Source organism: Triturus cristatus, chromosome 3_1, assembly GCF_964204655.1.
Source record: "Triturus cristatus chromosome 3_1, aTriCri1.1, whole genome shotgun sequence".
NCBI lineage: Eukaryota > Metazoa > Chordata > Amphibia > Caudata > Salamandridae > Triturus > Triturus cristatus.
The window spans coordinates 926,658,065-926,681,079 of record NC_140583.1 but is presented as its reverse complement, the minus strand read 5'-3'; the positions used below and the strand labels follow the sequence as shown (position 1 = coordinate 926,681,079).

General features: G+C 43.9%; 1 protein-coding gene across 1 annotated transcript in view; it reads left to right on the top strand.

Annotated features, from left to right (window-relative positions):
* The first annotated feature begins 20,210 nt into the window (after positions 1-20,210).
* The window catches only part of GALNT5 (polypeptide N-acetylgalactosaminyltransferase 5), a 207,211-nt gene continuing 204,406 nt past the window's right edge, over positions 20,211-23,015 (top strand). The window contains exon 1 of the mRNA XM_085645516.1: positions 20,211-22,007. Within this exon, the coding sequence (XP_085501642.1) occupies positions 20,587-22,007 (1,421 nt within the window). The 5' untranslated portion in view covers positions 20,211-20,586. The remainder of the gene's footprint in view (positions 22,008-23,015) is intronic.

Sequence of the window (23,015 nt, the reverse complement as noted above, 5' to 3'; positions counted from 1 at the left end):
AGGTTGGGGACAACATTTTTAAAGATTTGGACAATGTGATCAATTTCCGGACTAACCTATTAATTTATGGTAAGGATGAAATCGCACATGATGAAGTGTTGTAAAAGGTTTTTCAAATCATGAAACAAATTAAAGCAAAACGCACAAGGGATAGGTGTGTGTTTTAGGAGGAGGGAGCAGAATGTGTGATCATCATTTTTCTTGTTATGGAATTATGGATATGCCTAGTTTGGTGGCAACTAGTGCAGAAGTCAAGTCTCCTGAGCATGAAAAAGTGGTAAAATCCTTTCTCGGTTTGTGGAAGTTCTACACTAAGTTCATGTAAGGTTTTGCCAGCAACATTGTTGTTTTGAGAAACATACTTAAGAAAAACTGCATGTTGTTAGGTTACAGAAAAATCAGACTAGCGTTGATGGAGTTAAGTGTGCTATTACTGAGGCACTGCAATTGTAAACCATCAGTGATGACTAAGGGCCTGACCTGTGGTGGAGGTGCAGTGGCAGTCAGGGACTGCTGTACCAGTGGTCTAACCACCGCATTAGGAGTATGGCGGTCAGACCATTTTGGGACCGGCACCAAGGATCTGCGATCCCTGGCAGTGGCGTGGCAGTATGAGGAGGCAAAATGTTTTGTGGTGCAGCTGCGGCACTGCCAAGCATATTACGAGTTTCCTCACTGCCACCCTATTAATGGCGGTGAACCTGCAATGGAAAGGGTGGCAGCAAGGTAACTCTGGGGGACCTTACAGGGAACAAAATGCACATCATTGTGTATGTCGGTTTAAGCAGAAACTAGCTTTGGCGCTCCCATTGTGGTTCATTTTTAAAAGGCATGTGGTATTCCACATGAGGTGTTGCCAAGTAACATGCATCATGTATATGTCATATTGGAATCCCTGAGGTCATAGATTGTTGTGTGTAGGAATGTTCTGTGAAGTCAGTTGTTACAAGATATGCTGGCTGATGGATGGGATCTTCTTTCATGAAATAAACTCATTTCAACTTCCATTTGAGTACCTGTTTCTTCTGATTCGGAGATTACTTCACTGGCGTAGTCGGCACAGGAAAGGGAAGAAGTAGAGAGAAGATCTCAACAACAATTTGGCTGGACTTATCACTTATAAGGGTGAACTTTAATTCTTGAACTCCTGCTAAAGACAATTTAAAATTGTTCCTGCAATTAAAGAAAGGTGCACAACGGAGATTGCTAAGGGATTGCGAACGGATTCTTCATTGATAGCAACGGTGTGTCATTCTTCGCAACGGTGAGCGCGAAGGAACTCTAAGAGATTCTCAAGTGATCTCTGTCTTATCACTACATCGGAAATCGCGACGAGTAACGAGGGAATATCTACATACTTTATACGGAAGCTGTTTGGCATGTATTTACATCGTGGATGTACATGAACATCAATATTCATGTGGTGCGTAACGTATTTGTTCTGCTCGTGTATTTTGCCAATGACTGTGTCCTGAATATGCCATGCAGGCTTGAAAATGTTACAGATGTGGTAAAGTGGGACATTTAGCCAATGACAAGAAATGTCCTGCGCTCAATCAAACATGTTCCAAATGTAAATTAAAGGGGCATTTCACGGCGTTATGCAAAACAAAATATAAACCTAAGGTAAAAGAAGTTGAGATATACCAAAGGGAGTTAGAACAGTCGGAGGGTCATGTTTGTGGGCAGATAGTGATACAGGTGGACAATAAAGGTGGTACTAAATCTTGTCCCTATGATGAGATTGTAGTAGATGGAGAAAAAACAAGAGTATTATTTGATTCTGGAGCAAAGATTACCATTGTCTCTAATGAATTTTACAACTCAAATCTCAAAGGAAAGATAAAATTAATGAAACCAGATATCATTCCTTTGGCATATGGAGGAGAGCCGATAAAACTTCATGGATATTTTGTGGGATTGATTGAGTATAAAGACAGGATGGTATCGGGAAAAGTTTATGTGTCAAAGCGAGGAGATAGCATTATTAGTTGGATTCACCAGGGTGATTTAGGAGTGTATTTAGACCCCAACGCTATTCCATGCATACAGTTAAAGGATAGGATTCTATCAGTGGATAAGTATGCCAATGAGGAGTATGTTCAGAAATTAAAGATGGAGTTTCCTAATGTGTTTAAGGAGACTTTAGGCTGTTTAAAGGGGTATCAACATAAAATTCAGTTAAAAGGGGATGCACTTCCCGTGTGTTGTAAAGTGAGAAGTGTGCCATTATCTGTTAAGGAAGACATGAAGAAGGAAATACAAAAGTTAAGTAGTGGTGGAATAATCGAAGAAGTAGAGGGATCGGAATGGTTGGCTCCGGTTGTAGCAGCACGCAAACCCAATGGTAATTTACGTTTATGCATTGATTTAAGACAACTTAACAAAGCTGTAGTAGTGGATAGGTATCCATTGCCTAACATAACTGAATTGTTGACCTTACTTGATGGTGCTAAAGTCTTTAGCACCATAGATCTCACTTCGGCATATCACCAAATAGAGCTAGACGAATCGTCACGGGACTACACATCTTTTGTCACGCCCTTTGGGACGTATAGGTTTAGAAGAATGCCTTTTGGATTGGTGTCTGCCTCTTCAGTATTTCAAAGGGTGATGGAAAGGGTATTAAAAGGCTTACCAGGGGTATGTGTTTACCAGGACGATATTTTGGTGTTTGCAAAAGATGAAATGGAACATGATGTTAGGTTGAAATCCGTTTTGAGGAATTTGTGCAACTATAACCTTACAGTTAAGGTGGAAAAGTGTGAGTTTAGATCGAATAACATCAATTATCTGGGACATAATATTTCTGGGGAGGGAGTGAAACCCAAATCTGATTTGATTGACACTATTAAGAGGATGTGTTCTCCCTCTGACAAAACTGAATTGATGAAATTTCTAGGCATGATAGAATATTATGCAAAATTTGTTATGGACTTTGCTGTGGCAACTGTAAATATGAGGCGATTATTGAGGAAAGGGGAAGATTTTGTATGGTCTGATTTATGTGAGAATGAATTTATGGACATTAAAAAGAAGCTTAGTCAAGCTCCTTCTTTAAAAAGTTTTAACCCTGCAAGCAAATCCATTTTGGTGACTGATGCGAGTGAAAAAGGTCTTGGAGCAGTTCTGAAGCAACATGGGACCGATGGCATGCGCACAATTTTGTTTTTGTCAAGGGGTCTCAGAGATCCTGAGACACGATATTCAGTGGTAGAAAGGGAAGCTCTAGCGGTATCTTGGGCTGTCAAGAAATTGAAGAAATTTTTGTGGGGTGTTGAGTTTGAAGTTCATACAGATCATAAACCCTTGATTGAAATATTCAGTAAAAAGGGGTTAGACCTTATTTCTGGAAGGATTACTAGATGGATTATTGGATTACAGGAATACAATTTTGGTATAAAATATATTCCTGGTATTGATAATGGAATTGCGGATGTCCTTTCACGCTTGGTTCCAAATAGTAGTGAGCGTGTAGACTGTTCTGATGACGGTGAGGAAGATGAAATAGTGTGTGTAGTAGATCATGATATTATTTCAGAAGAAAGGTGGTTGAAGGAATTGAAAGATGATGTGACATTGAGTGAAGTGACATCTTTGTTGAAGAAAGGATGGATGTCTAGTAGAGAGGGGTCTGAAGGCACAAGATCTTTTTGGAAAATACGTAATGAATTATCTGTAGACAATAATTTGCTGTTTAGGGGAACAAGATTGGTTCCTCCTACTATTCTTAGAAAGGAATTAATTGATCTGGTGCATGTGGCACATTCAGGTTTGTCAAAAAGTAAAGAGAGACTTCGCATGTCATATTGGTGGCCTGGAATGGACAATATGATAGAGCGGGTCATTAGGGACTGTGTTGCTTGTGCAGTGAGTGACAAAAATAAATGTGTTCACGTGCAACCTATGGTCTTGAGGAAACGTCCTAATGGTCCATGGCAGGAAATTGCTTTGGATATTGTTGGTCCTATACATGAGAAAGGATCGCAAATTTACATTTTGGTTGTTATTGATATGTTCTCGAGGTGGCCTGAGATTTTCTTTCTATCAGTGATTAATACTTCCAAGGTGATTGAATGCTTGAAACTCTTATTTGCTAGAGAAGGATTCCCGAAATCTATATTGTCGGACAATGGTGTTCAACTGGTGTCAAAGGAAATGGAACAATTCTTAAATGCTAGAGGTATTATTCACAAGATGTCCGCTCTTTACCATCCCGAAGCCAATGGGATGGTGGAGAGATTTAATAAGGTTATTAAGGAAACCATTGCTTTGGCTAAAGGTGTGGAGTTGGACTGGAAAAAACAGGTCTTAGAGAAAGTTGAAGAGTACAGATTAGCTCCTCATGCAACAACAGGGAAGTCTCCTTTTTTGTTGTTTCGTGGTAGGATACCCAATACTAGTCTTGAACCTTATTGGGTCAACAAGTATGAACTTGCTAGAGGCAAAGAGAGTGTGTGTGATGGTGATTGTATGTTGAAGCTAGAAGATGACAAGGCTAAATCAAGGAAGGTGTATTTTGATGTGAAACATGCGGTTAAGGTAACCAAAGTAAATGTTGGCGATTGGGTCAGGATTAGATGTCCTGGGTTCTTGGGGGGTTCTGGGTCTAAATTCATGAAGCCCATCAAAGTAATCAAAACATTTAACAATGCTATCCAAACGCAAGACCATAGAATTTGGAATTTGAATAGAGTTATAGTGTGTAATGATATGCACATCTTGAATAAAGGGTTAACCTCTGCTGAGGGAGTGGAGGACAAGGAGTTAAACTCTCAAAGAAAGTCTTCAAGGTTGGTTAAAAAACCAAGTTATCTTGCTGACTTTGTTTGAGGTAATATTTGCAATTTTATTTTAGGAAGGGTGATGATGGTTTAAGTGTAAAGGTTAAGCTGTGTTGGAATAATTTAGAGATTATCATTAAGTTAAGTTTCTTTTGGTGTTTTATTTATTTAATGTGTGTTTATGTTCTCTTATGAGGAAGGGAGATGTGTGGTATTCCACATGAGGTGTTGCCAAGTAACATGCATCATGTATATGTCATATTGGAATCCCTGAGGTCATAGATTGTTGTGTGTAGGAATGTTCTGTGAAGTCAGTTGTTACAAGATATGCTGGCTGATGGATGGGATCTTCTTTCATGAAATAAACTCACTTCAACTTCCATTTGAGTACCTGTTTCTTCTGATTCGGAGATTACTTCAAGGCACCACTGTTTGAACGGCAAAGGACCACCTGCCAGACCACGAGGAAACTCATAATCTAGAGGGCGGCCGGCGGTCCTGTTTGGAGGTGTGGGAATGGGGCGGTGGTGTGACGGCCTGCTCCCACACCACTAAACTCATGATCAGGTCATAAATATTGTACATTAATCTGGATGCAAGTGAGACGGGATTGGAAAAATACCTATTCCAGGTCGTTGGTAAGCAGGAGGTTATACTTCATTTTCTACTATTAGTTCTGAAGGAAACAAGGAAGTTATACTCCGTGACTGAGAGAGAACTCTTGGCATGTCTCTGTACAAATTATATCCCTTTGGTTAACATATTGAATGGGCTACCTGGGAACAAACCTTCAGCTAGGATTGCTGGACTGTCACTGAAACTCTTACAAGTTAGATTTAGAGTAGCGTAAGTACTAGGTGCAGGACATGAGAAGGGTGATTTCCTTCAAGGGTCCCCCACCTTTTCTGAGTACGTGGAAGAAGACTTCAGGGGGATAAAACAAAAATATTGATGCTGTCAATTTAGTTGAGCAGTTCAAAAATTTCGAGTGTCCTGTATCCTGACAGGTTAATAGCAATGATGAGGCCTAAGTATTGAAATCTGTAATTCAGTATTGGTTGTATGATTGCCCCAAAAAGAAAAGTCTTCATGATTTCCTTCTTCTTTTTGGGAATTGTCTGTATAGTTGTCTACGGGTGATGGGGTGCTCTTAAACGGAAATAAGATTGTTCCTCCTAGTACCATTAGAGAAAATATTATGGACACTGCTGATTCTGTACACCTGGGTACCACTCTTACCAAGCCGAGGGTTAAAGAGTATTACCTGGGGGCTGTCCATGACTTGGGACAGTGACCTCAGATTGAAATGTGTGCACAATACTTGTCTAGTGATAAACATTACAAAATGTGTATTGTGGCCTTACTTCTTGTGTCAGTTCCTACTAGGCTATATTGCTAATTTGCAAGCAGTGTTTAGGATCTTTCCCAAAAAATGCCTTAACAATCTAAATATGTCCTATTTCTGTAAATAGATAGAAGTGCAATTTGTAGCTGAACTCAATACCAACGAAGTAATTGACTTCCTCTCTGAAGAGATTTGTTTAGGGATGGATTTCCCTCTGAACTCCTGTCAGATTTCTGGGCTTGGTTTATTTCTGATAAAATAGAGGCCTACCTCAAAAGGTGTACCAACCTTCTCTTCATCACCCTCTATCCAATGGACTGGTAGGGATGGTCAAAGGCTTGGTGTAGTTTGGATTCTGTTGGTTGTTTCATTCAAAAAGCCCTTATTACAGTCTGTGAAGTCTATGAACTGAGCATGAACAAATGGCAAACACAGCCACAGGTTACTCACCTTTTTTTCCTGCATACAGGGAGAAATGGACATTTTAATTTGTGCCCTGCTTAGTTAAGGACGTGGAAGAATAAGGATGTGACAAGTGCTACATTGGAGTTGTGAATGTTATGGCCTCCAAGAACATTGCAAAGTATCTGGCCAAAGTTAAGTATTGGTGAGAAAATGCCTCTTTTATTGTGGTCACCACCTATTTTTGTGGACTGGTGCTACGGCTTTTTTTTTAGCCCATTGTATGTGATCTAAACCCTAAAGTATTGTAAAATGATTTAATCCCCAACTGACATATTCAATTGGCCATTACAAACAGAGGAGATGGTGCAACAAAATATACCAATGGCATGGAAAGTTAAATGTCACCTGTTATCTGCAGCACATATTGTGCCATTCACTAGGCTGACAAGGAAACCATTTCTTCAAGCTTACATATGTAGCCTAAAATCTACAGCTTTTAAACTTGCAAATAAACCTGTCAAAATAACCCTTTCGAGAGTAAAAAAACCTTGCTATTAAATATTAAATAAATAACCCCTACATAGACCTTGTAGTTTACAGGGTAGGGTATCTGGTATTTAAAAGTGGAAATAGCTAGTCTCTAAATGCTTTTCCCACTGTTAGTGATATAGCTACTTCAATTAAGAAAAAAGCTAAAGTACAATTAATGTGTTAGTCCCGTATATTTGGTTTGGAATAAGCAACGGAGATGGCACAACTACTGCTTTAATCAAATTCAATTGTGAAGTTAGCTTTTTAATAACTAGACAGGAAAAGTACATTTTAAATTGTTATAATATCCCTACCTGAAGCCATTGCAGGTTAAATATTATTAGCCTGCCTGCGGCTGGCCTGTCACTGCTGCTATGATGAAGTGTGAAATACCGATATTAAAGCAGAGACAATTGCCTTAACCTGGCAGGGTGGCTGGGGGTGTGTGATCCAGATTAACCTAAAAAGGGCATTTCAGAGTTTGCTGGCACTTCACTGCTTTCTGGCTTAAAAGGGACCATGGAGAGATGATCCCAAAGTGGACTTTAGCCTACTGACTTTAGACTCAGAGAGGAGCTGGCCCCAGAAGCAGTTTGGTGTGGTCCTGTGGAATGGGACTGCTCATTACCTTAAGCACATCCCTGGGTGTTCCACAAGCTCCCTCCAGGTTCTGCTGTCTTGGATTGTACTGAGAATGGTACACTGTGGGAAGGTTTGCAATGAGGTTAATAGGATGTGTTGCAATAGTGGGAATGGTTACCCTTGGGAATCTTTTACCCCTTTTCTCTTGGGGTGTCCAAGGGTCACCCCACCCACTGGCTAGATAATTGAACAAAAGTAGTACCTCACTGCCAGCTCCTCAGAATAGTTTCCAAACCTGCTGTAAAGCAGAAGAGAACTGGCCCTGCTACCTGTAACCTGTGTGGGGACCGGTGTGGAAGGCTGGACCTGCAACCAGTTGTTGCCAGGACTAAGAAGTGAACTCCGATGGTCAATTGTCTGATTTCCTGTGTGGCTAAACAGACATAAAAACTGAAAGAGACTTTTTTCGAGAAGTGACAAGTAGACTGGTTATAACTGAAACTGGACTGGATCTTGCTGGTGGACTTTGCTCGGGTGTGTCCTAGCCCCTAATTGCTACCTCTGATGTCCTGAAAGTCTTAGAAGCAGCTAAGCGACACAGCCACAGAAAGTGTGTAAAGTTGGGACTTGATAAATCTCCGGGACTTCACCAGAACCTCATGGCAAAGGTGTCCGACTTCAAAAGGACTTCAACAGATTCAAATTTGAGCTTGTCCTGTAAAGAACGTGAGCTCTGAAAAGAGATAAAGTCCAAAAGTAGAAATCTATACCGGGCAAGGATGCTAAAAGAAACCACCCGACAAGGGGATTTTGGAGGCCATAGACTTTAAACTTTTCCCACTAAAATTAATAGCCAGTCAGTCAGTCAAAAAAACTTTTAATATCGGTAAAAAACCATAAAAAGACATAAATACAAATTTGCAATAAAAAAAGAGCACAATTAGAGCTAAAAACATATGTATTTAAAAGAATCATACTTTGTAGTCCTAACACATGAAAGATTCATATCGAAGATGGAGAAGGATCATAGGATTTCATTAGATACATTAAATAAGCACAGCGCTCCTAAAGGGCAATCCCAAACTATGAAATATATAGACAACATGAGTTACAGTGTTTGAGCTACTGCAGAAACAGTAGTTTGAGGACTTTCAGATTTAAATTTTTTGCACCTCGAGTACCACATAGACAAAAGAAATCTAGCAGTCGCAAACACTATTAGGGGGGTGGTATCATATTTGAGAAATCTAAATGCCTCCCTATAGTTCTTAAGCCCCCTGGACTTGCAAAGTCGAATGACCCATTTGGCTCTTGCCTTACCATAGAAGGGGCAAAAGAGCAGGACATGCAAATCTGTCTCTCTACTACACGCACAACCTGGGCAGGAACTCGTGGGATGTAATGCATTTGACCACTTATATGTTACGTCCCTAAGAGGCAATGAACCATATCTAAACTGTTTATATAATTTCTTGGCCAAGGGAGGCTGGATATCATCCAAGAATTTCTCAAAAAAAGGATGGGCTTTGATATTCAAAAAGGTATCAGTCAGCCTACCCGTGGAAGAATTTGTTATTATATATTCCATGCGGTAGCGCTTAAGGGCCGTGCTCAGAGATTTTTTGGAGTACAGGGCACAGGTCTCCTCAGGGGATGACCACAAATCCCCCCTACCTAAAACATGACAAAGTTCCTTGATGTGATTTAGCCATTGAATTTTCCCCTTGCTCCCCCCGGATATAAGATCCCCTAAATCCTTCCTGTAGCTGGAGAGCTCAGGGGTCGACCATAAGCGTCTCCAATACAGGAAGGGGCGATTTGCAACCAACTCCTGAATAGGAGCCAAGCCCAAATCCAACCAAAGGGGTGTCAGGGGCGTACTCATAGGGAGTCTCAGTAGGCGCCTGGTAAAACTATTCTCAGTGCGAGATAAAGGGGCAACTCTGACGTGACCCCATAACTCTGCACCGTAGAGTGCTCCCCCTCTCGCCTGGGTTTTATAGATTTCCATAGGCGGACTCAACAACTTAGAAGAGGTATCATTAAATACTTTGATTGTGCCAACTTCAAGTTAGCCTTAACCATATGGGATCCCCAATCCATTCGATTATTTAATGTAATCCCCAGGTAATCGAAGGTGGTTTCTCGGTCCAGAGCAGTTCCATCCAGGTGAGGGAGGGGACAATTGGCTAAGTTGGTGTTATAAGCCATGAACTTAGTTTTAGAGAGATTAATCTCCAAGTTCCTCAGTCTACAAAAGGAGCAAAAAGCCTCTAATGTGCGCTGAATACCTGTGGATGATTTTGACAATAGAAGGGTATCATCAGCGAACATTAGGGCGGGTATCTTCCGCCCCGCTAAACTTGGAAAATCCAAATCTCTTGCTCCATATAGATGGTCTATCAGCCCGTTTAGGAAGAGCGAGAAGAGCGTGGGGGCCAGAACGCACCCCTGCCTTACTCCCTTTTCCACCGGGAACGGAGCTGACAGTTCCCCACACCTCCCAAATCTCACCCTTGCGTATGTACCTTGGTGCATACGTTTAAATAGATGGCACAGGTAGGCCGGAACCCCCATCTCCAACAGGATTGCCCAGAGTTTATCCCGTTCGACCAGGTTAAATGCGGACCGAAGGTCCACAAAAATCAAATACAAACTACCTGCCCCAATAGTGACCGTCTTCCAGTAGACCAACTGTAGTCTGAATAGTTGGTCTATGGTGGATACTTTTGCACGGAAGCCCCCTTGAAGGGAGGTTAGGATGTGATGTTCATCCATCCAGGTCTGCAACCTAGACAAAAGAGAGCGGGCAAATAATTTCTGGAGGACGTCAATCAAACTAATGGGGTGGTAGTTGGCCGGGTCGAGAAAGGAAGCTTTTTTGTGGATTGGGATAATTTCAGCTCCCAACCAAGTAGTAGGGATCTCCAAGCCCTGAAGAATGGCGTTAAAATAAACTCAAATGTAGGGAGCCCAGACCTTTTGTTCACTAAGATATAGGTCGCCCGGGATCCTATCGAGGCCTGGGGCTTTCCCTAAAGACAAACTTTTAAGGGCCGCCTGGACTTCAAGGAGAGAGCAGGGAGGGCAGGCAAGGCACAGGGCCTCCAGGTGTGCTGGTACACATGTGCCTGTTTGAATCACTGGAACTACTCGGGATGCAGGGTTACTAAGAGAATAAAGAGGTTTGAAGTGGTCCAGCCAGACCTCTTCACTAAGGTTAGGTGTAATGGCCGACATCCCTTCAGCCGACCCCACTTGGACAAGGTTATAAAAGGACCTAAAATCACGAGCTTCCAGAGCTGCCTTGATACTTTCCCACCTTGAGGCCTCCCACTCTAGCCTAGCCTCCTTTATCAAGGTTTTGTAGGTTTCCCTGGCATTTCTAATACTTAACTGGGATCCCGATTTTACCTCCTTGAGCAAGATATTTTTAGCCAGCCTACGGTTTTTATTAAACCAGTGATCATGCTTATTCACCCTTTGCCTTTTAATATTGGTAGTATAAAAATAACCGATCAGGGAGCCAAAAAGATTCTTGTGAATGCACTGCAATCCTTGTAGATAGAGATGGCAGGGATCGCCATTAGAACTCAAGAGGTGAAGATCCTCTGTTAGGGACTGTACAACATAAGAATATAACTCCGCTAACTTTTTGGGTGCTAATGCGATCTTCGGCCACCTGATTCATCTACCCCCTGCCGCTTGTAAAGATGAGGGAAACATTGGTAACAGAATAAGGTTTATTGTATAGAAACAGGTGAGCGCCAGGCAGTACAACCTCCAGCTCAGGACTCAAGTTACAACTGACGTCCTGGCTGGAATGCCAGATGGAGACAATGTACATTCCACCCCACGCTCCACATCATAGACATAAAGATACAAACACAAATACATGCGAACATTACACCGCTCTAACCAAGTTCGAGTTACTGCTAATCTCAGCACCCCCAGTTTCTTTACGATGGCCCAGAGTATTAGATAATTCTAGTGACAATAAGTTATGGTGACTGTCATCCCTTTGTAAGACATAAAAGGCTCTCAATCTGGCCCAGAATTCTACATTTACCAGGATGTAATCTATGGTCGTAGTTTTCCCTGGTCTGTTAAAGGTGCATAAACCCGGAACGTCTGGGGGGAGTCTGGCATTACAAGCCCTTAAAGAATGTGAAACTACCAACTTATTGATTGCAAGGGCCAAAGGCAGTAAGCGCTTTTCAGGATACATAGTGCAGTCCGGGATCAGCCAATTTTCATCCTCGTCCGATGTTACCGAAGGGATCCCCTTAAGCGGTTCAAAGTGGCAATTGAGATCGGCACCAATGATTTTATGATATGACGAGTGAAAGGAATGGAGAAGAACCTCTAAGGCGTCCAAGATTGATAGACCGAACTGAAGCGGTTGGGGACGTAAATAAACGTTAATCAGTGCCAATGATAAGCCATCCTGGAAGTTAAGTATAATACATAGGAAGTCCGGGCAGTGAGAGTCTATTTTCTTAACTGAGCAACCTAAGTGGGAAGCCACCCATATGCATAACCCCCCGAGGGTCTTCCCCTGGGTCCCTGCACTGCTGGAGAATAGAAAGACGCATATCCTACCCTCACTGGGGCAGATAATAACTAAGTCTCTTAGACCAGACATAAGTCATAGCGATCCATCAGCTCACCCTATTCTGGATTATGCAGCTTAGTCCCTAGCCCTGCTATGTTCCAAGACCCGATTAGTGGTCTACGTGACACCACGTGGGCAGGGGAACCCTCAAGGGGTTGGGACGCGCTAAGAGGTGGAGAAGCTGTATGTATGCGGGTAACCAGCTCCTGTTTATCACCTGTAAGGCCAAAGTTTTGGGAAGATGGGGGTATAGTTCCCCTACCCACCTTGGTACCGATGACCTGCTCAAGGGACCCCTCCTCTATACTCAAACCCTCCACTGCGTGACTCCGAGACCGCTGCGGAACCGTTCCGGCTGGACGCGATGGTGATATTGGTCAAACTATATTGCTCAGTGCACTGTATCTATTGCTCACTGAGATGTTATAGTCAGGTTCAATTGCACCATAATGGGGGAGAAATTATTGTAACATTCCCGGTATAAGAAATCGAGAATAAAAATACCCCAGTTGACAAGTATTGATAGTGCCCCTCATCGAAGGCCCTCCATTTGCTAGTATGTGTCCAGCTACTCTAGGATCCCTAAAGTTGACAATTACACAGTCGCCTAAATATCTTTGGATCTAGTCCCCAACCAACTGACTCTTCGCACAAATAGGATCTCCCCCAGGCCGGCACCCCTTAAAGGTCTATGTCTACTTAACCAAAAGGTGGTTTTATTCTTTAACTCCTGGAAGGTTTCCCCTCGGTCACTATCCAGTGGAGGTACTCCCGTTAGCACCACCACATACGGTGACGCTTCTGGGGGTAACTGGGGGCGGGGTGGAGATTTGGGTGTACCGTTTACATCAGATTTACGGGGAAGATTGTGTAAAGGCCTACCCGATTCTAGGCCATGAGTACCGAGAATTTTTGAAATAATAGATGGACCAGACTGATTCTCCCCCAACACGGCTGAAGACAGTTTGGAACCAGTAGATTGACCAAAACCAGTCGGGACTACCAAGGGGTTCGGCATATTTTGAGAAGCCGAGACATGCGTACAGATGTCAGGGCAAATACTTGCACCTTGAGTTGGACCTTTGATGGCAGACTTGGTTACTCCTTCATCCCCTACAATAACAGGATTCCCCGTCGGAGGGCTAGACTGAGATCTCCCTGGGCCTTTATTGTTTATCAATGAGGCTAATCTATCAATCCTGGAAGTCAAAGATTTAAAATGGGTGGTAATAAGGTGTTCTAAATGTGACTGGAGATCAATTATCAGATGGGTAGCCCAAACAGGAGGACCTATAATAGAAGATGGAGGGCCCGGGTCGGACTGCACATAAACAGGTGTTGATGCTGTTCTCTTAGCCGATTTTTTAACCCGTTTTACATTTTTAGTTCTAGCATGGGGTTTAAAAGGCTTTGTACATACCGACGGAGAAGAAGTTTAGTCTCTACCATCAAGTCCAAGAGGGGTGCCCCAGCCCAGCCTCCTGCAGCCCCTGATGGCCACAGACGGACCCGCCCTTGTCCCGGGCTTCTCCCGGCGCATCCCACGCGTGTCCCGTGGGACGAGGATCCAAACAGTCCTTTAAGTGCCTCCTGGCGCTTACGGATGGCGTTTGCGGCGTCCTCGCCACAGTCAGGGTTGATGGGAGATGTAGTCCCAGTGTGGCGGAGCCAAGCACGGCCAAGGAAAGCAGCGGAGCAAAGCCCGGCCCGGAATTCAGCCCCAAGCAGGAAGCGGCTGCAAGTAAGCCAGGGATCACAGGTGGAGACTCGGCGGAGTCAAACCCGGCCAAGCAGAGCGGCGGAGCAGAGCCCGGCCAGCGGTTCAGCCCCCAGCAAGATAGAAGGATCATAAGGAACTCGGCCCCAAACAGTCCTTTATGCGCCTCCTGGCGCTTACGGATGGTGTTTGCGGCGTCCTCGCCGCATGCAGGGTTGATGGGAGATGTGGTCCCAGTGTGGCGGAGCCAAGCCCGGCCAAGGAAAGCGGCGGAGCAAAGCCCGGCCCGGAATTAAGCCCCAAGCAGGAAGCTGCTGCAAGTAAGCCCGGGATCACAGGTGGAGACTCGGCGGAGTCAAACCCGGCCAAGCAGAGCGGCGGAGCAGAGCCCGGCCAGCCGTTCAGCCCCCAGCAAGATAGAAGGATCACAAAATTAATAGCTTCTGAGTGACTTCATTCAACAGCTATCTGTATTCGAGAAGACTTCATCAGATACAGCCTTCAACCTTGGCCGTCACTGAAAGATTTTAACTTCCATAAAAAAGTTTCAGTCAGAAGATAAATATTTTGACTAGTACAATTGGCTTGATATATCCAACCACACGGTCAAATTGAAATTGCATCTAGATATCGATCAACCACGAGCAGTGATTTTTGATTGATGCTTTACTTTTTTGCATCTTCATGCCTTAGATATGTAAAAAATAATATATTTATCCTCCTCTGTTGGATTTTTGTCATTTTTATGTTATTGTTCTTATCACATTTTTCTTAATTTTTGGAAATCGGTTATAGGATTTTTATTGTCTTAAATTTAGACTTTTTGACTGCTTTAGTGTTGCTGTCACGTTTAGGCATAGATAGGGGCCTTGGGCACACATCCAGGCATGAATGTGGGGGTCTGAATGAATGTGTAAGAAGGGTTGCACTCCATCTCTCATAATCCTTTGGGAGCACCACCTGGCTTTGAAATCGCAGAGCCCTACATAAGCACCTCCCACAGGCTATCAGGTGCTTGTCAATTTCTAAAGCTACACGCCAAGAATTCTGCCTCACTGAAGGACTGTGCCTTCTTATCTGGGACCGGTATTACACTGCTGTTGTTCGCAGTGTGGGACGCTTCGTTCCTAAAATCGAAAGCAACTGGTAAAATAAGCCCAAATCGGAAAAAAATCAAACATACACAAGCAAATATATCACTTTTAAAAAGGTTTAAAATAGTTCAGTCTACAGGAAACTATGGATGTGTCACTTTTATCACAAAGTACCTAGGCTGTTTCAAAATCAAAGATGAAATCAGGTGCTGGGGAGGTGAGGCGCCAGAACAGGAAACTGATGCGTCAGTTCCTTACTCCCAGGGGAGATTATGCATCAATTCCTTGCTGCCAGGGGAGGTGATGTGTCTGTTCCTTGCTGTGGCACAGGGGAGGTGATGCATCTATTCTTTACTGTCAGAGAAGATGAAGCGTCGGTTCCGTACTGTGAGGGGAGGTGATGCGTCGGTTTTCGGACACGTTGCCTCGGTTCCTTACTGCTGGGCTACGTTGATGAAGAACTTGGCGCACAGGTGCGATGGGTCAAAAATCCAGACGTGATAGGTCGATGTGGCGGCGGCGAGATAGGCGCTGCACCAATTTTCTAGCCACGAGCAAGTGATGTATCGATTACTTTAGCTGCACAGCAGGGCCTGTGTCAGAGTCGGAGCAGATGCCACGGACGTTACGTTAATGTTCATTTTAATAGGATATATAAAGCATAATGTTACCCTTAGGTGACCTGGCGCTAGCTCACTGATCTCAACTTGGTGGAATCTTATGCTCTTACAATGTACTTAACTGCTAAAGAACCATGTTTTCAACATCTTTCTAAATATCTGCAAATTAGGGGCTAGACGAATCACTAAGGGAAGTTCATTCCAGATCGCCACTGTTCCTGTCGAAAAGCTTCTTCCACCCCAGTTCATTTTCTTGAACCTTGGTACTACCAGCGTTTTAGAATTAGCCGATCTAAGTGGTTATTTGGGAATATACCATCTGAACTTCTGGGCCAAGTAGGATGGTCCCTGATTATGCAGTGCATTATAGGCGATACAAATGGCCTCAAATGTTATCCTGTCTTTCACTGGCAACCTGTGCAGCTTTTAAATCACCCTTCTCACTGAGGTAAATTTAGAAGTACGCGAGAGAACGCTAGCTGCCGTGTTTTGCAGCAACTGCAATTTTTTTAGGTGTTGTTGCTGAAGATTCAAGTATAAACCATTACAATAATTTAGCCTGGCCATCACCAAGGCTGATACAACCATTTTTTGAGTGTATGGGGGAATAAAAGCTAGGATCCTTTTGATCTTCCTAAGAATGAAAAACGTGGAGGATGTCAGTGCATTGATCTGGCTGGCAAAAGATAGTTTATTATCTATATTGACACCCACATTTTTGGCTTTGTCAACCGGCTTAGGTAGGCAACCCAGCTCTACTGGCCACCAACTTGGGGACCAGAAAGATGGGTCATTGCTGAAAAGTACCACCTCAGTCAATGACTCAATGCCTGGGACTCGGGCTGCAGTGAACTTTTAGTCGTACGACAGGTGCTACATTGATTCTTCGGCAGCACCGCGGCAATGGGTTGGATTTTCAACCACATAGCATTGCTGCGTCGAGAAAAAGAGGGGCTGAAGTTTGATGCGTGGATTTTCTTCAGTCCTTTGCAGCAAAGCCATCTCCAAGAGCCCAGAACTGGAATTGGCACCACTTGGCAGGTCATAACTCCCACCAAAAGGAGTTCAGGGGCTACAGATGAAGTCTTTGGTGGCCCTGAGACTTCTTAATAGGAGGCAAGTACACACAAGCCCTTGGAGAACCTTGGCGAGCAGGATACAGAAAGCAAAGTCCAGTCCTTTCACTGCTGAAGACAGGAGCAGCAAGCAGTAGGCCAGCACAACACAGCAACAAGCAGGGTGGCAGTTCCTCTCCTATATCTTCTTCAGCTCTTCTTCTTGGTGAATCTCCTCTTAGTCCAGAAGTGTTCTGAATTTATGGTGTCACAGCTCCAGTACTTAGACCATGTTCTGCCTTTGAAGTATGCAAACTTTAAAGGAAAGTCTTTGTAGTGCACAAGATCCTGCCTTTCCCTGATTTGGCTTTAGACACACTACAGGGACCCCAAACTCCAAATCTCTATCTCTTCCCAACTGTAAGCTACACTTGTAAGAAGTTACAAGGCAGCTCCAATGATAATCTATGGGAGAGATAGTCCTTGCAATAGGGAAAAACAAAATTACCAGTATTTCACTATCAGGACATGTAAAACACACCATTTTATGTCCTACCTTTCACATACACTGCACCCTGCCCATGGCATACTATAGGGGTGCCTTGCATGTAGTAGAAGGGAAGGCTTGGGCAAGGTCGACATGGAAGGTTAAAACTGCACTCACAGACACTGCAGTGGCAGGCATGAGACATGTTTGCAGGACTACTCATGCAGGTGGCATAGTTAGTGGTGCAGGCCCACTATTAGCATTTGATTGCCATGCCCTGCGCACACACAGTGCACTTTACTAGGGTCTTAATAGTGAATCAAATATGCCAGTCATGAATAACCAATCATTATCACAATCTACACAGGGAACATTTACACTTTAGTACTGATCAGCAGTGGTAAAGTGCCCAGATTTCTAAAACCAGCAAAAACTAAATTCAGCACACAGTTAAACACAGGAGGTCAAAAGCAAAAAATGACAGGAGAAAACATGCCAAAGATGCCAGGTCTAACACAAATCATGAATTTATCTACTTGTCATTGCCTTTCGGAGTTACTGTTTATTCGTTAAATGTTATTTATAAGTTATTGAGTAAGGAAAAAGATATGTTGTATCTTGAAGCATTGCATTCTGAGACCATGGTGGAGTGTTTGGCTTGAACTGCAAAGACTGCAACCAGTGAGTGAAAGGTCAGTCCATTCTGACATTTTGTGGTAAGAGCAGCCGAGGGCTAGGATCTGAGTAAGGAGCTCCTATTTACCTGTACCAACACCATGTGTACTTCTTTGCAACTCAAAGCTCACTTTATGCCTTCCACCCTTTTGAAAATGTTGTCTAGGATCGGAAGAGACAGGGCTTCACTGGTTATGATTGCTGCTCTGTGCCCCTGCTCCTCCTGGTTTCCTTTTCTAATTCTGATCAAGAGATGCCCAGAGTGGATTCTACCAACATGGGAACTACCTCCCGCCAAGTCTTTTTCAGATTGTTCCTCAGGAAACCTTAGCCCATCTCCGCTTAACAGGCCTGAAGTTGAGCAGGTTGGTCTTCAGAGGAATGGGCTTTTACTGGAATTAGAGGGGCAGCATGGGCTTCCAGAAGGCAATCAACTCTTAAGACTTATTCCCATCATAATATGTGCTGGTGTTACAAAATAAGTGCTGGTGCTGAACACCAGAAAACACTGTCACAAATTAAGCCAGGATGTTCCCTGTTCTTTGGGAGTTCAAGAATCCCGCTAGAAGCATGGCCACATTCTGGGCTAAGTTGCAAGGTTCATCATTAGTCAAGCTCTCAAGCCCTTCTATGTGGTCCTCTCTTTTGACGTTTGCCAAACATTACAGATTTAAAAACATTAGTCATTCTGGAGATGTGTTTGGTTCAAAGGTTCTCTCTGTACGATGTAATAGGTGTAGAAGTTAATTATAATATTAAAATTGTGATCGCAGGCATTTGTGTATAATCATTTTATTTCTAATTTTCCACGCTTCTTGAGCTTGGGTATACCTCATAGACAAAGGACAAGAACAGGGAATGGGATGAGGAACTGATATTTTAATTCCTTAGCGATTCCACTACTCAGAGTCTTTCTTCCTCACTCTAGTCCTTATTCCCCCTCTCCCTCTCGTGGATTTGTAGGCCAGACTGATGTTTTTAAAGGGCAAAATGGGAGAGGTACTTTTTCTGCTAAATTATTTCATGGTGTACTGGTATTATTCAGTCATATTATATGCCTTTAAAATGTGAGGCAGATGTAATGCATTTACTTTAATTGGTCCCCTTTTTAGGTCTCACGCACCAGATAGTGCAAGCTATCTGGGTGAGACCTATTGTGGGCTTAGCAAGAACTTACACTGGGCTTACAGCCTGCCCATTGCTTACCATTGGTTGGCTTTATTTTCATTTTCATTTGCTTATTTTGTATTTGTTGACTTGCCTTCCTCTACTTGGGTTTGTCCCCTCCTCTAGAGCAAATCCCCTTTACCATCCTTTTAGTAGGCTGACTTGTATTCTTACATAGTTAACTTTAAGGATACTACTTTTTTCTTTTTTATAGGAACTCCCTAATAATGCATTTGTTTTCAAGCTCTTCCCCTCATGTCTTACCGCCCTATGCTCTGTGTTGCTCTCTCCGTCGTGTGATTCACCCTACATTCCGTGAGCTTCTCCCGAACCTTGTGATGCTGTGTCCCTCGTGTGCTGCGTTGTTCCTTTTCCTCCCACCCAGTTTTATTTTATTCCACCACATGCTTCCCATCTGCTTCTCTGTTGTGCTACCCGCCATCGTAGCAGTTGTATTATATATACACAGTATTACCAAAAATGCCTGTTGCTGATGCAGTACAGAGCATCGCGAAAAGGCATTGGAGAAGTAAATGGGTTCAAAAGGCGAGACCTATTGGCTTTGCCAATGCTTGTTGTTGCTTGATAGACTGCACAACTGACTACAACGGGAAAGAATGAAAACGGGGGAATTGAATTACTGGCAAGTATTTAAAACTTTAAGCAGATCAAGGAACAATAGAGATAGCTTGTGGGAAGTCGAGTTTGTTCACATTAGAACCACAAATTGAACATTGCATGTTATTTAGTGCGTTTCTCTGGACTCTGCAGCCATGCTGATTTTTTAAATATGTATCATGTAATTTAAAAATAAGTGCCAATTTACTAGGGCTTCAGACGTAGTGAACCTTTTGCATTTTTTTTAGCTTTCCGTTTTTAGTAAGTATATCACTAGCAGACGTCTCCAGAACTGTGTTGGAAATCTTCTCAGAGAGACACGTGTACAGTACCGCTTCATTCATGGCAAAGTGCTGTGAGTGAACGGGACGTGTGTACATTCAAAGGGTTAAATCCACCTGACCTGGCAGCAGGAGGTAACCTCTGAGACCGAGATGCTGCTGGAAGCTTTCATGCAGGAGGGAGGGGGGGGGGGGGGCAGCGCCGAGGTCACTGGCTCCCACACTCACAGAGCTCCTTACGTACGGGCGGCGGACGGTGTAAAGTTACAACACGGGCGAAGAAAGTTGGGAGGGGAGAAAAGCAACCTTTTCCGTCGTTGCGGAAGCAACGTGTGTGGAAGCCAAACACCGCCGCGTGTACATGGGGCAGTTTTTTCGTGTTTGTTTAGTGTGTGATACGGACTGTGCCTCTGGATGAGTCTTTGGCGAATGGAGCCTGATGGCGTTGAGGGGATGGGAGCGGCGAGCTGATGTTCAGCCCGTGGAGTGCCACGCAGGCAATGCCCGGGAGCGGCAGCATCTGAGGCTCCTCGCGACGGCTCCTTTCTAGCGGCCACGGGAGGAGCGTCTAGGCGGAGGTGGCAGCCGGGACGGCCGGAACCGCGGCAACATGAACAAGGTGAGGAAGTTTTTCCGAGGCAGCGGCAGAGCTCTGGGTTTCATCTTCGCCGCCTCTGTCATCTGGCTGATCTTCGACATGGCAGCCTTGAAACTCTCCTTCAGCGATATTAACAGCAAAGTCCTGAAAGATGAGTTGATTCGGAGCGAGAGGGGACGATTCAATGGCTGGAAAAAGAAAGCTTGGCATGAAAAAGCCTTTACCGATGCAATCTACAGGTCAGAGGACGTACAGACCCAGCTTGTCGAATCCAACCCTGACCGGTTTAAAGAGAGAATCAGGAACCGCATCCAAAAGAAGAAAGAACTCATTGCCAAAAAAAGCAACGACACCCCAAAACATGCTTTCAATAAGACTATCCTTCTGCCTGGACAGCTGGAGGGGAAGTTGCCTAAACCTACCGCCCCTCCTGTCTTGGACAAACACATAAACGAAAAGAAGATGATTCCGGTCAGCAGCCTAAACTCAGCAGACCTGCTGAGAACAAAGCAAACTGCTGGTGCAGGGCTGCATCAGACCCCACCGCCTACTCGGAGCAGATCAGCTGTCAAACTGGCTACGTCAGCGGCACATGGGAAACCGGCTGCTCGGAATGTGGCAGGACCTGTCAGCCCAGAGCCCAAAAATGAAGCCCGAAACATCAACGCCGTTGGCACGTCTCCTGTCCATCCGCCAGGCGAAGTGAAGAGAGAGCAACAAGCGCCACCAAGACCCAATAAACTTCAAGAAAAGACTGTGACAAAACAGTCTGCGCTGCCTGCAGCCCCAGAAACAGCACATGTGATGCTGGTAGACAAGGAGCAGCTAGGTGAGGAAAAGGGTGGCGGAGAAGAGGCCCTGGATATTGTTGGCCAGGCTGCGGTTATACCAGAGAAGCGTGATGTAAACACAACCTCAAAACAACAGAATGTGGATGGAATTAAAGTTGGGACGAACAAGTCCAGCTCTAGAACACAAGTTGAGCCTACTCATAGCAGGTCACGAAATGGCACAGTTCAGCCAAAGGAACATTTTTTGAATAGGTTAAAAAGCAAACAAGAGCCTCTGCCCGTTAACAACCCAGTGGACACCCACATCGCAAACATAATTCACAGAGTAAACTCTAGTAATCTGAAAGAGAGTATTGTGAAACAAGGAATTGACTCCATCCAACCAAATGCAATAAACCAGCCGGATGTCGGCAACGCGTTACCACTGCATAAAAGGGACAGTGGGATGCACAAAGTATTAACTATAGATGTCACTGTGTTACCAAGAGATCCCAAGGCCATCGGGCAATATGGCCGCCCGGCGGAGGTCCCTAAAGACAAGGAAGAGGAGGCAAAAAGGAGATGGAGTGAAGGCCATTTTAATGTGTACCTCAGTGATTTGATACCAATTGACAGAGCCATAGACGACACAAGGCCACCAGGGTAAGGCACCGGATATGTCACGTTTCAGGGGGTCTTGCTGATTGATATTGTTTGTGTTTGTAGAATTCCGATAGTCAGAGAGGGTGGGTGGCTAGGATATTTTTCAGCGTTACCCAGGATGTGTTTTTAAGACAGCCCAACATAGCAGAAATGCAGTACATCTACTAGAAAGGTGCACAGGGAGTTAGGAATTCCGCAAGTGGTGTCAGAGACAGAGAGGTGCCAGAAGGAAACAAGCAGTGGCTCTTTTGGCTTGGTCAATGCTTGTTCTGTCACTTTTGTTTCCAAAACTTTATTGTTGGGGAAGCTGCAGGACCCGCATCATTATAGAGGAAACAAACATTGGCTAAAAGAAAAAATATATATTTTTAATCTCAAAATGGACACATTGACATAATAGCTCCTGGCACCTAAGGGAACTACTTTGTGTGTGGATGTGGTCATTGTGAAACAACATAATGCTGTCACTCACAGTGTAGTTAGCCAGTGGCTGGAGTAGACTGACCAACTCTCCCATGTTGTATGTTGTAGTGGCTAGGAGAAAAATGTGAATGGCACAATACAGACCAATGGAAGAAAATCAAAGGTCTTGGCTAATGCCAGACCTGAAAAAATATTAATGTTCCTTTTTCTTCCACCGTGCTAAACTTCCTATCTCTTTGTCTGCCTCATAGAGGTTATTTTTCATCCCACAATTCATTCTTTGTTGCTATTTTCCTATCTTTCTCTTCTTCCATCTTGTCCTATTTCTTTCCCTTTTCCCTACTGTTCTGAGTCAAACTCTGATGATAAAATACAAGCCAAAGTCCCCAAAAATCAGTGCCAGTGCCCATCACCTGTAACCACAAGCACAAATTGAGCCGTGGCACTAAATTAACCTCTACAACTCACCATATCCAGCTTGAAAGAGGAGGAAATGGAATTAACTAGGATGGGTTGTGGTAGTAAAGTGAAGTTGCATCACAACTCATATACTTAGGCAAAGGTCGCACGATAGGCACTCAAACC